Genomic DNA, 16,405 nt, shown 5'->3' on the forward strand with positions numbered 1-16,405 from the left:
ACTGATCAGTTTTTCAATTTTTTTGCTTCTGGTTCCATAACGTTTTTCCGTATGGCATATACAGTAACTACATAGACAAAATTGGGCTGGGCATAAAATTTTCAATAGATGGTTCCGCAAAAACGGAACCGATATGGAAGCATTCTGTATCTGTTCTGTTTGTTTTTGCGGACCCATTGACTTGAATGCATACATCACATTCCTGCAGAAGGAGGTCAGGGTGGTGTGGGGCCCCATGAGTTCTTGTTAGCCTCCCCCCTCAATTTATCATGCCCTGATTTTTATGTGGCAGGTGGGCTTTTGCGCCCCCCCCCCCCCCTCTCAGGGACTATAGTCTGGTCCAGCTGTCCTTTATGACCAATCTGAAAGCTGACCACATATGGGTTATCCTCTTGCCAATTGTCCCATAAACGATCGCACTGACAGACCAGCGATGGTCTCTATACCACACACATAGCTGGCAGCGAATCTCCTGGTCTGTGGCCCTTTATCTGATGACTTGATGGGATGTCGGGTCGGGTGGTCGCTCCCTCATGTCCCCAGGCACATAGTCGGGTGTGAGCGGCTGCTGTCGGCATCATCCATCAGGGAGGGGCGCGCTGAGAGATGCCGGCTGCTCCTTGGTCCAGGGCCGCCGAATCCCTCCTCTCCCCTCCTACCCCTGCCTCTCCTCCTCCTTCTCCTCCCTGCAATGCCCACCTAGGCATCTCCTTGTCCAGCAGCCGGCTCCCTCCGTGGAGATGTCATTACCAGGCGGGGGACGCAGCGCCCGCTGACGGATCGGCCATGCCCAGGGGGCGCAGGACACCCTACCTCCTGTGATCAGGGTGGGTATGGAGGTGATGCACTGAGAGCAGGGCATGTTGGGGTGGGGTCAGCACGAGCCTGGGCTGGAGGCTTCTAGGGGCTCATTGTGTAAAGGGAGGAGAAGTTCTAGTTTTGTGTGTGTGATGTGAACAGATAGACTTCCTGAAGAAGTCCCCTTGGGATCCATGTGAGTATTGTTTGCCTCTCCCCACCCTTTCCATGCATATGCTCCTTCGTGGTACCCCCCCCCCCCCTTTTTTTTTGTAGATCTTTGGTGTCAGCCAGCAGTGCAGGGGTTAAGCAGGAGTCTTGATGCTGCAGGAGGCTGCACTTTGTCGCATCATTATTTGCTATGCAGAGGATGGCAGGCCTGGCACCCACTCTGTAAACATGCCAGGCCTGATACCAGTGTCTTATCAAGTGGGTGTGCTTGATGATGAATGACTGCCAGGCCTGGTGCTTCTTTCATCTTGTGTCATCCTGTACCCACCTACACCTAATCTTTTGAGGGTGCCAGGGCCTGGTTGGGAACTTCTACCCCTCTTTGTGTTCCAGTGAGGCTCCTGGGTCCATCTAAGAAGGTGGTAGGGGGTACTTTACAGGGCAATGCCAGGATAGGAAGGCATGATTAATATGTTACTACAGTCTATGTTCATATCACACCCATGATGCTCCTTCTTCTGACCCTTTGTACGATCCCTATGACCACATCTCCTTGTGGTCACCTCTTGCGTTGTTCCTCGCATCATCTTGAGATGTCAGGAGGTAGCCCTCTTCTCCCACGTGTCTTTAATGACCCCCTTAGATGGGAGGTGGTGCTGGACAGCTCCTGAGTGCAGATAGGGGGTGGAGTGGTTCCATGCTGTGTGTATGTATCTAATGATTTGTCTCGTTCCTGCAGGCTCCTGTGGTTTTCTGACAAGATCCGGGCGTACGGTGCTGACAAAGGATCTGCAGTGATCTGGGGTGGGCAGACTTTTTATAACCTTTTCATGGGAGCTTTAGAAAGGGCTGCTGCATCCGCATCTGTCTGCGTCACAGCCTCCTGCAGGGAAATCTGTTGAGTTGTTCCTTCTTTTTTTTTTCTTCATCTTAAACTGACATGTACCATGAATCCACCAGACTTGGGACACAGGGCTCTCAGACTGCAGCCACAAATCTAATGGATAGTGGGCTTCATTGCAAAAAGGATCCAGTTCTGAGAAAAGGGTGTCTTGCAGAATCCAATGACTCTGCGGGGAGACCGATGAATATTCATGGGATGAACACTGGTGTGGATATCCTGGACACTGCAATGCTCAACTCGGGGACAGCAACCCAGCTTGTGCCAGCTGCTAAAGACTTTAAAAAGGTCAAGCTGAGGTTCTTAAGAAGGACTGTGGTAGAGTCTGATCAGGAAGAACCTCCGGTTCTAGACTTGGGTGAATCTCCTCACCACAACAAGGTCATCCCTATCTCTAGAGCCAGGAGAGCCATTGCCAAGAGAGCACATGGGACCAGCGACCGGGCTTTGACCAAAGAGGCCCCTGAACCCAAGTTCGAGACCTCTAGGGAAAGCAAAGCGGAAGAACCTCCAGATCAAGTTGAAAAAGAGAAAAAAGATGAACCTGACACTTCTAAAGAGGTACCAAAGTCCAAAAAAGAAGAGGAGAATGATGAAGAGGAGGCAGACATAAAAGCTGTTTCTACCTCCCCTGATGGCAGGTTTTTAAAGTTTGACATAGAAATTGGAAGAGGATCCTTTAAGACTGTTTATAAAGGTCTGGATACAGAAACTTGGGTGGAGGTGGCATGGTGTGAACTCCAGGTAAGACTATGGTTTATTTTTGTCGCCTACTGTATATGAGAATTGATATGTTTAGAGGTCATGGAGAATCTCTGTATAATGGTTCATAAATGGTCCAGAGTTAGCGAAATGCGTGTGACTTTAGATATGGCGATCCCACGCGTTGAGTGCAGGACATATCACCTATAGGTTATCTAATTGCTCATTCTGAAGAAGTGTGTTTGCACCAGTCTTGCATCATAACCGATGGCTTCTGTATTGATTCCTCCTTGCGTTGGAGGATGTTGTGCCTTGGTCATCTGATAAATCTGATCATGTCTCAGCAATTCCCAAGAAATGAACTTCATATATAATGGCACACATGACGTGCTGCCCTAGAGGTCTTCATGGTTATGTAATAATGATCTGCACTGCTAGTCCAGAGACTGAGCTCCTCACGTACGTCATGTGCTCTCGAAACCACGGAGCTGGGGAGGTGCTCCAGATGTCACTGAATTGGGGGCTAAACTTGGGATTTCACCTTTTTTTTGTGACTGCAGATGATTTTGAAGAACTGATAGGAGAGCCCTATAGATTTTACTGCACTAGTTGTGCTTTATGCATTGTAAGGGTTAGATGCATTGTTTTTCTACCATACAAACGATACATAGTTTAAAAATCTTGTAAATATTACATCTCGATTAAAAAATAAATGTATCTTCCCTCCACCTGGAGTGGGCTCTGTTCCCATTGCCTTTAGGATTTGTTCCTTCAGGTTTCTGTTGCTTTTTGACCAGAATTGTGCAACCCCCAATGTGCATTCACCTATATATGATGTGGATTTTCCGCCTCGGAATTGCAGGCGGAAAATCTGCAGCATTTTACAAATCCGTAAAATTAAAATTTGTAAAAATCTGTGTTGAAATTGACATGCCGCGCAAATTTAATAGTGGTTTTCCGCCACGGCAACTCTGCATGTAACCACAGGGATTTTGATTGCAGGTTTTTCTGCAGTGGAATACGTTCTGTGTGGACGTACCCCAAGTGTTTCGGCTCAGTCGCATGGGGAAAAAAGCGGAGCCTATAGACCTACATGTGAGAGATCTGCTCTCATGGATGATCACTTCAAGGGAACAGACTAGGTCTATACAGCGAGTGCTTTGTAATGCATAGAATGAGATTTACGAATGTTTCATCATGCTGAGGTTTCCAGAGAATTACTGTAAATATGGATCCATTCACCTTTCGAATGTCGTGTTGGATGCTCGATGACATCTGAAATGTAGGTCTGAGCAATAATGGACTTAATTTTTTTCGTCCTTTCAGTAAATAGCTATTCTGATGTAATAAAAAATGTGACATTGATATCTGCCCGGCTGCTACAAACTGAGCTGATATCAGGCTTCACAAACACGGCTGGAGCCTGGCACAGACTGAAGCTGGCTTCTGCTGTAACGGCCGGGATCAGAGATGACTCTGGTCCTGGCTGGTTAACCCCATTGATCAGGGATCAGCAACCTCCAGCACTCAGCTGTGCTGAAAGTATGACTCCCAGCATGCATACTGGCTTGGCTGTTCTCAGAACTCGCATAAGTGAAGGGAATGGAGCATGCCGGCAGTTGTAGTTTCACCGCAGCTGGAGTGCTGGCTGTTGCTGACCCCTGCCCTACTAGCTGCAGTCAATAGTGACTGTAGCATCTAGGCCAGGGATCAGCAACCTTCGGCACTCCAGCTGCTGTGACACTACAACTCCCAGCATGCAAACTTACTCAGCTGTTCTTGTAACTCCCAAAGAAGTGAAAGGAGGATTCGGGGAGTTGTAGTTTTAGAACAGCTGGAGTGCCGGAGGTTGCTGATCCCTGATCTAGGCAGTTAGGAGAGGACGCCCTCTATCCCCATCATTCCTGCAGGATGCAGATGGTTTTCCATGGCAGTCAGGAGCAGCCTAAGGCTTCATTCACATCACCGTTCAGCCTTTCCGTTCTTCTGCTCCGTTTAGGAGAACGGAAAGGACGGAGAAGGCACATAACTGAGCGGAGCCTAAGGACCCCATAGACTATAACGGGGTCCTTTTATGTTTCCGCTCAGAAGATGATTTTGAAGCGGAGACCAAAGTTGTGCATGCAGGACTTTTGTCTCCGCTTCAAAATCATCTTCTGAGCGGAAACATAAAGGACCCCGTTATAGTCTATGGGGTCCTTAGGCTCGGCTCAGTTATGTGCCTTCTCCGTCCTTTCCACTCTCCTGCTCCTAAACGGAGCAGAAGAACTGAAGGGCTGAATGGGTATATGAACGAAGCCTAACAAAGGTCCCATTCCTGCTATGACTGCCTGCATATTAACCTGTGCTACAATGCATTCGCATACGAATGCATTGTAAAAAGCGATCAATGGTATTGTGACGTCCCCTAGTAGTCCTAAAATTCTTAATCCAAGGTTAAGAAAGTTTACTAAAAAAAAAGTCAACCATTTTTCCATAAAAAGTGGTTAAATTTTTTTTTTAAAAAGCATAAAAAAATTAATAAATGAGACAGGCACACATTATATGGTACAGGTTCAACACAGCCCATATGATAAGGATAACATGTTGTTTTAACTACCCACTTTAAAAAAAAAAAAGTGCCATGTACCCCAAAATGGTAGCAACAAAAATTACTTATTCTGAGATGCTGCTATTGTGCAAAAGTAGCCCCCCCCCCCAAAATAAAAATCCCCCCCCCCCCCATTCTCCCATTCTCCGTCATTGCGTCCACTACTTATGAAGAAATGGGCTTTGTGGCAAGGTAATAAATCACAAAGGTAATTTCTTTGTGAAATTCGGTGAAACAGCTGAATTGACGTTTTGTCAACTTTGCTCATCTCTACTTACTAACCCCCAAAAATGTAATCCTTAAGTTTTATGTACTGCAAAATGGTGTCACAAAAAATGTACAGTTCTTTCCAAGAAAACAAAACGAGTGGTCACAGCTATGGCAATTGAAAAAATGAAAAATCATAAAAATGCAAAAAAAGTGAGAATTCCTATGGCCTTTAATACCAAAATAGTATTTTTAGGGGGTTAAAGTGACCCCCCCCCCCCCATCCATAAGATGGGGATAACTGACTTATGGGGGTCTGAACACTGGGATCCCCACCAATCCAGAGGACGGGGTTCCTTGTTCCCCTGTCTCAATCGAGCGTCAGTTTGAGCATGTGCTCTGGCCAACCATGTATACCCTACGAGACTGCCGGAGAGCGTGAAACTAAAAACAAGAAAATAGATGAAAATTGTCCTTTTAAGAATCTGTCAGCATAATCAAACCTCAACATGGTAGGGCTATAGCCTGAAGGTAAGTGTTCTGCCTTCCATATATAGACAGACTTGTAAATATTTTCTTCATTTATTTATTTTTCCCCACATTTAACCCATAATAAAAGTTGATAGAAATTAATAAAATCAGTATGGGAAAACAGCCTGATGCAAGTAATGCTATATTTGTTAGCCTGTCAGTAGGGTATGATGCAGCTGTAGGATGAATTTTTATTTATTTATTTTTTTTACAACTTTTCGGATACTTACACATAACATTTAGTTGAAGATCTGTTTCTTAGTGTGAAGGGTACTTTCACAGAAGCGTTTTTTCTTTTCCGGCATAGAGTTCCGTCCTAGGGGCTCAATACCAGAAAATAACTGATCAGTTTAATCCCTATGCATTCTGAATAGAGAGCATTCCGTTCAGGATGCCTTCAGTTCAGTCTTTTTGACTGATCAGGCAAAAGATAAAACCGCAGTATGCTATGGTTTTATCTCCAGACAAAAAAAACAAAACGGAAGACTTGCCTGAATGCCGGCATTTATTTTTTTTCCATAGGAATGTATTAGTGCTGGATACGGCATCCGGATCCGTCCATGCTCAGACCGAAAAAAATGACGGATCCGTTTTTTCCGGATGACACCGGAAAGACTGATCCGGCATTTCAATGCATTTTTCTGACTGATCAGGCATTTTTAAGACTAATCAGGATCCTGATCATTCTTACAAATGCCATCAGTTTGCATACGTTTTGCCGGATCACTCTGCCACAAGTGTGAAAGTAGCCGAAGTCAGAATAGTGTCACCAATATGAGAAGCATGATTACATCTGTAGTTCTGCTCTCACCATGCGGATGTCTAGACCTCCCAATCAAGGGGAGGGGGAAGTGTGCAGGGACGTTACCAAAGCGGTGCTCCAAGAACGCAGTCCAGCCCCCTGGTGCTCAGATCTTCTTATTTAAAAGCAGATATCTCTGCAGCTGTTTAACATACAGACAAAAGAAAGATATCCTGTTACTCCGCATGATGAGCCCTACCAGTCAGCGTGCCTGGTTTATAAGATTGATCATGCTGAGAGAGGCTGTTTAAGTTGGGGGGGGGGGGGGTGTTAATTCTAGGAAATCTCTTTTAATAGGGCTGGATGATATCTGTTTAGTTCCTGTATGTGTAAAATATTCTTTCTGCTAGATATTACAGGATCCAGTCCGGTGGCACTTGAAGGGATATTCTAGTTATATTACGTTATCCCCTATATACAGGATAACTATCAGATTGGTGGGGGGTCCTACCAGTGGGATCTCCACCAATCATGAAGACCCTGTACCATGTCTGCCCCCCCCCCCCCCCCAAAAAAAAATGGACGGAGCAGCTGGTTGGAAATGTGCTCTGTACTTGCCTGTCTCCGGTGCTCCCATAGAAATGAATGGAGAAGCAGCGTGCCTTTCTGACCAGCTGCTCCGTCCATTTTAGGGTGGCTCCACAGGGCATGGGGCCCACGTTCTAGTGATCGGTGGGTGTCCCAGTGGTAGGATCCCCATCAATCTGATAGTTATCCCCAATGTTAGGCAATGGAGATAACTTGTTATAACCAGAATACCCCCCACCCCAAATAGAGTTTATGTAACACCCCAGAGTGCTGTTACCACTTCTGCACCTTGCTACTGTCTTTATTGGGCTAACCTCATGTCATCTTGTGTATTTATTCCAGGTTCCCCACACTGTGCATTTCTAATTTATGCAACTATTTTGTTTACATGTAATGTGCAGGTGGCAGAAAATTTGGCAGAGCTCCAGTTAGAATGGAATGCTCCATTCTAACACCCCCACCCCCGAGAGAAATGGGTGAGTCCTACTTCCTGCAGGAAGGGTGGGTCGCAGTTTCTAATTAGTTATAGCTTTCCCCCTGCTTGGGGAATGTGTGTAGGGCACGTCTCTGCTGGCCATGGAGGCCAAAGGTTGAAGCCTCAGAAGCCAGGAGCATAGTTTCCTGGCAAAAATTAAGAGTTAGACTACAAAGAAAGAAGTGCAGCAGACAGAAGAAGCAAAGTTATACAGTCAGCATGTCGGTACAGCAGGGCTAGAGAGAAATGGATATAGCAGAGACGAGTTTGCCTGCCAGTTTTAATGCTAAAGCCTGCTGGGACCAAGATAAAGTTTTAAGACTGTTTCTGATGACCATTTAGCAGTAAAGCTGCTGTTCAACTTCATCTCAAGGTCTGGACTAAATTTTTCTTGCAAATTCCTCAATTATTCCCCCTATTTATTGCTTTGGCGCCAAAGCCTGGGTTCCAGCCGTATACAGGTAGGAGCACCGTGACACACAAAGGGACATTTTAGGCCGCACTATACCACTCGGCATTCCGATTCCTGGGTCGCATTACATGAAGGGCCCTAGGAGGAGGCACCCGTTGTATTTGTAGCACCAGACAAGAAGGGATGCAAATCGGCTCGTACCAAGCTCTGCCTCTGATACCACTTGATGTAAGGCCAGCACCTCATCTAGACACTCAGCCGTATTATAGATATGAGTGGATTCACACATTGCATTTTTTTTTATATTTTTTTTGAGGAATCCACACCGACGTTTAGGCCTCTTTCACACGAGCGAGTTTTCCATGTGGGTGCAATGCGTGAAGTGAACACATCAGTTCTGTGTTGCGTGAGAATCGCAGCATGTTCTATATTCTGCGGTTTTTCAGGCAGCCCTGGCCCCATAGAAGTGAAAGGGGCTTCAGTGAACGCGTTGCATCCAGGTGCAATGCATTTATCACTGATGGTTGCTAGGAGATGTTTGTAAACCTTCATATTTATTTATTTATTTATTTTTTTCACGCTTGTTAAACGCTTAAATTCTGATTGCACCCGCGGGGAAAAAACAAACACTGAACGCAATTGCAGACAAGTGACTGAACTTGCTTGTGAAATGGTGCGAGTTTCACTGAACGCATCCGGACCTAATCATTGTTGCTCGTGTGAAAGAGGCCTTAGTAACAAAGTACTGTAAAATGTTAATGAATGGGGTTTTAATAAATCCCCCTTTATTAACTGTTTGCTGACCGCAAAAAACATGCGCTCGTGTGCCTGAGGCCTAATTTCTATGTCCATATAAATCTCTATTCCCTTTTGTGTGCGCCCGCAAACCAGCCAGGGAAATTGTGAAGGGGACTCCTGTGCATGCGCACATAATAGGGAGAACTGCTGAGTTTACAATAGGCCGCTAAGTGGAAAATGACTTGCTGCGTTCTGCTACAAATCTGAGCCTATCATTTATATAGCCGGCCGGGTATGAAAGTGCTGGTACATGTATATCTATACAGAATGCTCTATGACCTATGATATATCCGTTGAGTACAGCTGAGTGGGGAGGGTGCTCAGTATCAGTGACCAGCATGAGAGGTCTTGAGGGATTTCCATATGGCCTTTGATTATTTGATGGGACCGCTCTTCAGCGGCGTACATAGAAATCAAGGGGCCCCATAGCGAATCTCAGAACTGGGCCCCCCACCCAAATAGAAGTACAATTATTGTACTAGTGTATGTATGTGTAATATATATATATTTCACACACGCCAATGATTCACAGCTCCCTCCCCTAAGGCATTGCAGCACAGTGTGTGTGAATGACTATTACACTAAGGCATCTTGCACACGACCATATGTATTTTGCGGTCCACAAAAAATATGGATGACATGAGTGTGCATTCCGTATTCTCCGGAACGGAACAGCTGGCCCCTAATAGAACAGTACTGAATTTATTTATTTATTTTTGCGGACCCTTTGAAATGAATGGTTACGTATACAGTCCACAAAAAGAAGAAACTGAATGAAAATGCAGTCGTGTGCAAGAGGCCTAACAGTCGGTCACACACAATGTGGTCAAGATTGCTGCAGTAGACCTCTAGCCTTTGCTACTCACTGAGTTCGTCAGCATGGTGGTCACAGAGACGGACACTGGGAGGGCAATATAGAAACTTCTCTTGAAACCTGCTTCACATCCCTGCAGTGGCGCTGGCAACCAGCAAGCATGCGCCTGCAGCGCCAGTGTTCAGATAGGATGATGCTCCCCGTGCCTAGGGTGTTTGGCAGCCAGGGTGGTTCCTTTCTCTGGCTGCTCCCCCCCCCCCCAATAATTTTAAAAAATTTGACCCCCTTACAGTAGTATTGCCTTAATTGTACAACCTTCACAGTAGTTTTGTACAGATGTGGCCCTCACAGTAGTTATGCCCTCTCTGTGCCCCCTTCACAGTGATAATCCTCATTGTGCCCCCTTCATAGTAATAATCCCCATTGTGCCCACTGTGCTAATAATGCCCACTGTCCCCCTTCACAGTAATAATGCCACTGTGCCCCCTTCACATTAGTAATACCTTCTGTACCTCCTCCATAGTAATAAATCCCTCTCTGCCCACTCTGTATTAAAAAACAAAACAAAAACCTACAGTAACTACCCGCCTTGTCCCGTTCCTGAAGCTCACATACCTCTCTTCCCTGCAGGCACAGATCGCTCTGCAGCACTGTGTGGGGCGGAGCTTATGCAGATTTCTGGGCTGCAGGCCCCACCCACACATGCTGGCAGCGCGATTTGTGCCTGCAGGCTGAATTGTGGGGCAGGGAAAAGTCTTCCTAGTTCACCATTCTGTGCGCCACCAGCCTGAAGGAGGAGAGGAGCTGAGTGGTGAGTGACAGGACCGCAGCTCCCTGCGCTCCAGCAATGAGCGCTCCCATCAATACAGCTTCTGGCACCCCCTGAGAGCCGGCACCCGGGGCGGACTGCCCCCACACTCCTTAGTACGCCACTGATGCTCCCTTCCTCTGTTGCTGTTAAACCGGCTTGTAAGACTAGAATGTGAGAGGGTGGGGCCATTCGGCCCTGCCGGGCCCCCCAACCTCGTAGGCCCCATAGAGATCCCGTGGTCTGCTGCCATTGGCGGTACTCATTATATTTACAGCCCCGATGCTTCCTAATAAGATGTCTCTTATGGTTCTGAAGAAGTTCATGGCGAACAGAGACTAGTTAACGAACCTGTGGTCTTACAGCATAGACTGCCCGACCACATCTCTTCAGGAACATATCCACTGTGCTACGTCTCTGCAGTGTCATGTCTATCGCTCTGATCCAACAACTGCATGTTAATGCATCAAGCTATATGGTCATTCATTATTCATGGACACGTACATTTCTATATTTTACCTACAGTAGGTCATAATGGTGACTGCCAGCAAGCAAGAAACCAAAATGGCAGCCTTATTTCATTGCCAAAGGAGCTGGGTCACTCACACGATGTTCAGAAGATCATGACTAGCTGTAGCCTTGTACACAGCGTTTAAATAGGACATGCATGGTGAATCTCGTCAAGGGGTTAATGCCATTGAGCGGAGATTGACAAGGTATAAACTGTTAGTAGTGGTTGGTCAATGCAGGGCCGGTGCAACCATATAGGCAAACTAGGCGTTTGCCTAGGGCGCCGGCCTGCTGGGGGCGCCCTGGTGGGCTCCCCCTGACTGGGGCTTCAGCACTGGGCGAACGGCTCTTGAGCCGCCCCCACGCCGCTACAGGGGGGTCAGGAGGTGGAGGTCCTTCTTAAATATGGCAGAGCAGGCATCTGCTTACCCTTATGCCAGGTGCCTGCTCTGCCAGTAAATTACCGGAGGAGAGGAGGCGGGCGGCAAGGGAGGCTGTTCTAGCAGCTCCCCACTCCTCCCTCGCGCGCCCTCTGTAATGCCGGAATATGACGTCATTCCAGCCCCGGCATACTAAACGGTGCGCTGGAGGACTGAGGAGCTGGACCCCAGGGAGGTGAGTGTTTAAGTGTTTGACTGAGTGAGTGTCTTCTGGTGTATTTAAGTGAGTGAGTGTATGTCTGTCTTTCTGTCAGTAAATGTATGTGTGTCTGTCATTGAGTGTCTGTGTGTCAGTGAGTGTGGATGTCTGTCTGTCAGTAAGTGTCTGTGTGTTTGTCAGTGAGTATATGTGTGTGTTTGTCTGCCAGTGAGTGAGTGTCTGTCAGTGAGTTTCCGTGTGTGTGTGTTTCAGTGGGTAGGTGTATGTCTGTCAGTGAGTGTATGTGTGTCTGTCAGTGAGTATGTCTGTCAGGGAGATTCTGTGTACGTCATTCAGTGAGTGTCTGAGTGCGTGTCAGTTAGTGAGTGACATGAGGGGGTGGCAAAATGGATCTTTGCCTAGGGCTGGCAAAAATCCTTGCACCGGCCCTGGGTCAATGATCACACTACCAAGGTGGCGCACCCTTTCTGTTGGGTTCTGCAGCAGGGTGTATATTGCGGGAGGGTCACTAATACTGGATGGCATCTCCCCTTGCTGTGATACAAGCGGTCATACAGATGCTGGCTCTCCTTCTGTGGTATGTCTGTCCAAACTTTTTCAACTTGGACCTATAGTTCAGCCAAGGTGGTTGTTGGCTGCTGTGCATGGGAGATATGTCACCCCATTCAGTCCCAGACATCCTCAATGGGGGGCTAATCTGTCAATTGAGGTGGCCAGAGGAGCTGCTGGTGACCCATATTCCATGATGTCCTGGATGTACTGAAGGCCATTCAATGTGCCTTCCACAAATACCAGATGGGAACGGCCACGGTAGTTGTGCCAACCTTGGTGGCGCCTTCACAGTAATTATTGGATTTTATTTTTGAAAGTCACCTTTTATGTATATTTAGCGCAGAGAGGTGCTGCAGACCTAACCGTCAGAGCTCATCTGATGGATTTCACACTGAATGAGACCAAGCGGCCTGTAAAGTATGAGCATACATGCAAGGTGAATAAGAGAAAAGGTAACTTTTTAAATAAAATCCAACTTTTTCTCTTATTCACCTTGCATGTATGCTCATACTTTACAGGCCGCTTGGTCTCATTCAGTGTGAAATCCATCAGATGAGCTCTGACGGTTAGGTCTGCAGCACCTCTCTGCTCTAAATATACATAAAGGTAATATATTTTTTTTTTTATGTAACTTTATTTTGTTATGACGATGCCCACTTTTAGATTTTACGTTCAGGAGAGCAGAGCTACAGACCAAACCACCAAAGAGTTGGTCTGATGGGCTTCACACTAAACGAGACTAAGCAGCCTGTAACGTCCTTCAGAAGACAATCTTCTAAAAAGTTTTGAATATACAACCAAATTACATAAAATGATAAAAAATAATACCCCTAAAGGTGTCCATAGCCTTTAACAACAAACGCAGCTAAGATAGTTCCATCTCTCGTCCGTTTTCTTGGGGTATTTGCTGATTTGTAGGAGTTCTATGTGGGCGTTTTACCTCGTGAAGTGCCTTCTGGTTTACATGATTTTTATTCTTCATGACTTTTAGCTGTAGCAGCTCTACTATTCATTGGATCGTTTTATTGCTTTAGGATTCTGCTCAGTGCGCTATATAATTGGCCTCCCTGTTTTTTTTGTCTCGGACATGCACTATTATTTTTATTATAATTTATTTTTAATTTATTTTTTTAATACACATGCTACAAAATTAAAACCCAGAGCCTTAGCAAATAATGTGGATTGTTCTCTGTTCCATTCCTGGGGTTTCTGTGTAGGCATGCTTGGGGATTTAGAGATCTATTAAACGTATATTAACTCTTTAAAGGACATATCCCACAGATATGCTATGAATATTGAAGAACTCATTTTTAAGCTGGCACGGTGCCACATATCTCCCTGGGCTGCCTAAGGATAGTGATTGGCCAAGTACGTGGTAATGATCAAGGATTCCTCCTCACTCCAATGCCCAGCTGGCCAATTCACTATCGGTGTAAAACGCCCAGAGCCGCAGCAGGGATGGAAAATATATTATATAATTTTTATTTTTCCTTTTATATTGCACATTGTTTTTGGACATGGTTGTATTTATGACTGTGTGGTGCGATCATTTACTGTATGACACTTATTTAGACAAAGTAGAGTGCTATAATTTGGGCAGGACACTCTGCCTTCCATTTACACGTGGGCCGATAGAACTTCATTCCCAGTCCTTGCCTACTCGTCGGCTGCATTTACATGCATCGATCATCTCTAATCTATGGGGATGAATGATTGTTGCTATGATCGTTCATCCCCATGCATGCAGTACCATTGTTTGCTGGCAGCATATCTTTGTTTGCACAGGGTGACGTGCCGCTAACAAATGAGAATTGTTGATGATGCATCCAACAAATGAGCAAACAGAAACTCATTGTTCAGGCAGCAGATCGCTGTTTACGCAGCACAATCTGCTGCACAGAGTGTATGATTTTAAGTGGCAAAAGAATGAGCATTTGCACCTTCACTGGATGATCACCAGCACCTTTTTACGCAGACCAATTATTGGTACCAAGCGTTTATACAAACCGTCATCCCTGATAATCTGTTTGGTTACTGGTCCATGTAAAAGGATCTTAAAGGGATTCAGCCCGATTTTCGATATTGAGCTTTTTGTATCATCATATTAGTCTCCATTGTCTAATTAAAAATATACTAGTTTTACCCCCCCCCCCCCACCTGTTATTTTATTTTTAATAAAAAATAGGTTTTATGTATATGGTAATTACCTTCTTAACGTGACGGAGAGGAGTGAATAAATTAACAGCGGGGGACGCTGGGCTTAGAGATCAGGGGTGCGGCTGGGCACAAACGGCCGGAAGGACAGCCCCTTGGGCATGTTAAGAAGGTTATTACCATATACAAAAATTAAATGACAGGTGGGGGTAAAACTAGTATATTTTTAATTAGATAATGGAGACTAATATGATGATACGAAAAGCTCAGTATCGAAAATCGGGCTGAATCCCTTTAAAGGTATAGCTGCCTGTGGCTGTCAGACACAGATGTGAAACGGGCGCCTCCCCCCTAGGGCCCTTAATAGATGTATGACACGCGTCCCAGGTGTAGGAATGCCGAGTGGTATAGTGCGGCCTAAAATGTCCTTCTGTGTGCCCAGGCTTTGGCTCCGAAGCAATAAATGGGGGGAATAATTGAGGCATTGGAAGAAATAACTTGAGTCCAGACCTTGAGATGAAATTCAATGGCAGCTTTACTTGAATAAACGTTTCTCCAAACAGTTTCAGGCTTTGTCTTGGTTCCAGCAGGCTTTAGCATAAACTGGCAGGCAAACTCAACTGTGCTATATTTTTCTCACTCTGTACTGTACTGACAAGCTAACTTGGTGTATTTATTTCCTCTTTATGCCGCACTTCACTCTTCTAGTTGGACTTATGTTCAGCCAAAAAGTAGGTTAGGATCCTGGCAGCTCCAACATGGAGTCTCAACCAGAACTGCCCCACCTCCTTCTAGTAGCAAACAGGACCTGCCCACTTCTCTCCAGAGGGGGGTTAGAATGGAATGGAGAGTTCCATTCTACCTAAGAATAGCTCTGCCATTTAAGCTGCCACCTGCTGGTGAACCTGGCACATTACATGTATTAAACAGTTAAAGAACAAGATTATAAATGCACATTGTGGAGGACCTGGAAAGACATACAGTGCATAGGATGACATTATATTAGCCCATTAGAGATGGTAGCAGGGTGCAGTAGTGGTAACACCACTCTGGAGTGTTACAGATGCATCATGTTAACTAGTTCTAACCACATTTGTTTCTTCAGTCTTCATTGTTACTGGTCACGTGGTAACCTTATGAACCGTGCGGCTGTTAACAATGAAGAGCAAATAACCAATGCCCACCATACCCTAAAAGCTCAGATAGTTTCAGTGACCACTATAGGCCTGGTTTCAGCTTTGTCTATGTTAAAAGGGTTATCCGATGTTTAATGTTAAAAAAAAAACAAAAAAACAAACAAAAAAAAATGGAAATCATATCAGTGGTGTAACTAGAAATGATTGGGTCCCCCCTCTCCTGTGGCTAGTCAGGATTGTTCTCTCAGACCAGACCCGGCAGCCGCTCGGTCCATTTTCTCTGTATGGTCATTGCACAATACTGTTGAGGGGGCCCTAACAATAAAATCTTTTAGTTCTCATCCTGAGTGGGCCCCTTCTGAGTTCGGGCCCCTAAGCAGCCACTTCCCATGCTTCCCCCTATAGCTACACCCCTGTATCATACAGTACATGATGATCTCTTTCTATCAAATCTAGAACCAGCCCTGTACCTCACATTGGTCCAGAGATCTCCCCATTCATTGCTCTGCTAGATTTATATCAAGCTGACAGCTCAAGGGGAGTGTATTTTCTGCTGCAGCTCAGGGGGCGTGTCCATGATCTCCCTATCACAGCTCAGGAGGCATTGAAGGATGAAACTGAGCATGTGCGACCTTCTCGGTGAGCAGGACAAAGAAATAAGAAAAAAGAACAAACAGCAGGGGGGAGCTGTACAGATTTTATTGAATAACTTAGTGGCTAAAAAAAAATGTATTGCATGAAATTACACCGGTATTCAGATGCAGGGCCTGGTTTGAAAACTGTAAAATATTTGTTTTGTGGGGAAACCCCTTTAATAGAGGCCTGTACTGCTATTGTCATCTGGTTTATTTCTAGCCGTGTGCTACGGATGAGGATAAGGATGAGACTTGTAGTCAGTAAAAATAAATTGGGAAAA

General features: G+C 45.6%; 1 protein-coding gene across 1 annotated transcript in view; it reads left to right on the forward strand.

Annotated features, from left to right (window-relative positions):
* Nucleotides 1–1,909: 1,909 nt before the first annotated feature.
* WNK2 (WNK lysine deficient protein kinase 2) overlaps nt 1,910–16,405 on the forward strand; it is a 171,354-nt gene continuing 156,858 nt past the window's right edge. The window contains exon 1 of the mRNA XM_044302397.1: nt 1,910–2,614. Coding sequence (XP_044158332.1) covers nt 1,910–2,614 — 705 coding nt within the window. The remainder of the gene's footprint in view (nt 2,615–16,405) is intronic.

The sequence above is a fragment of the Bufo gargarizans genome, chromosome 7, assembly GCF_014858855.1.
Source record: "Bufo gargarizans isolate SCDJY-AF-19 chromosome 7, ASM1485885v1, whole genome shotgun sequence".
Taxonomy (NCBI): domain Eukaryota; kingdom Metazoa; phylum Chordata; class Amphibia; order Anura; family Bufonidae; genus Bufo; species Bufo gargarizans.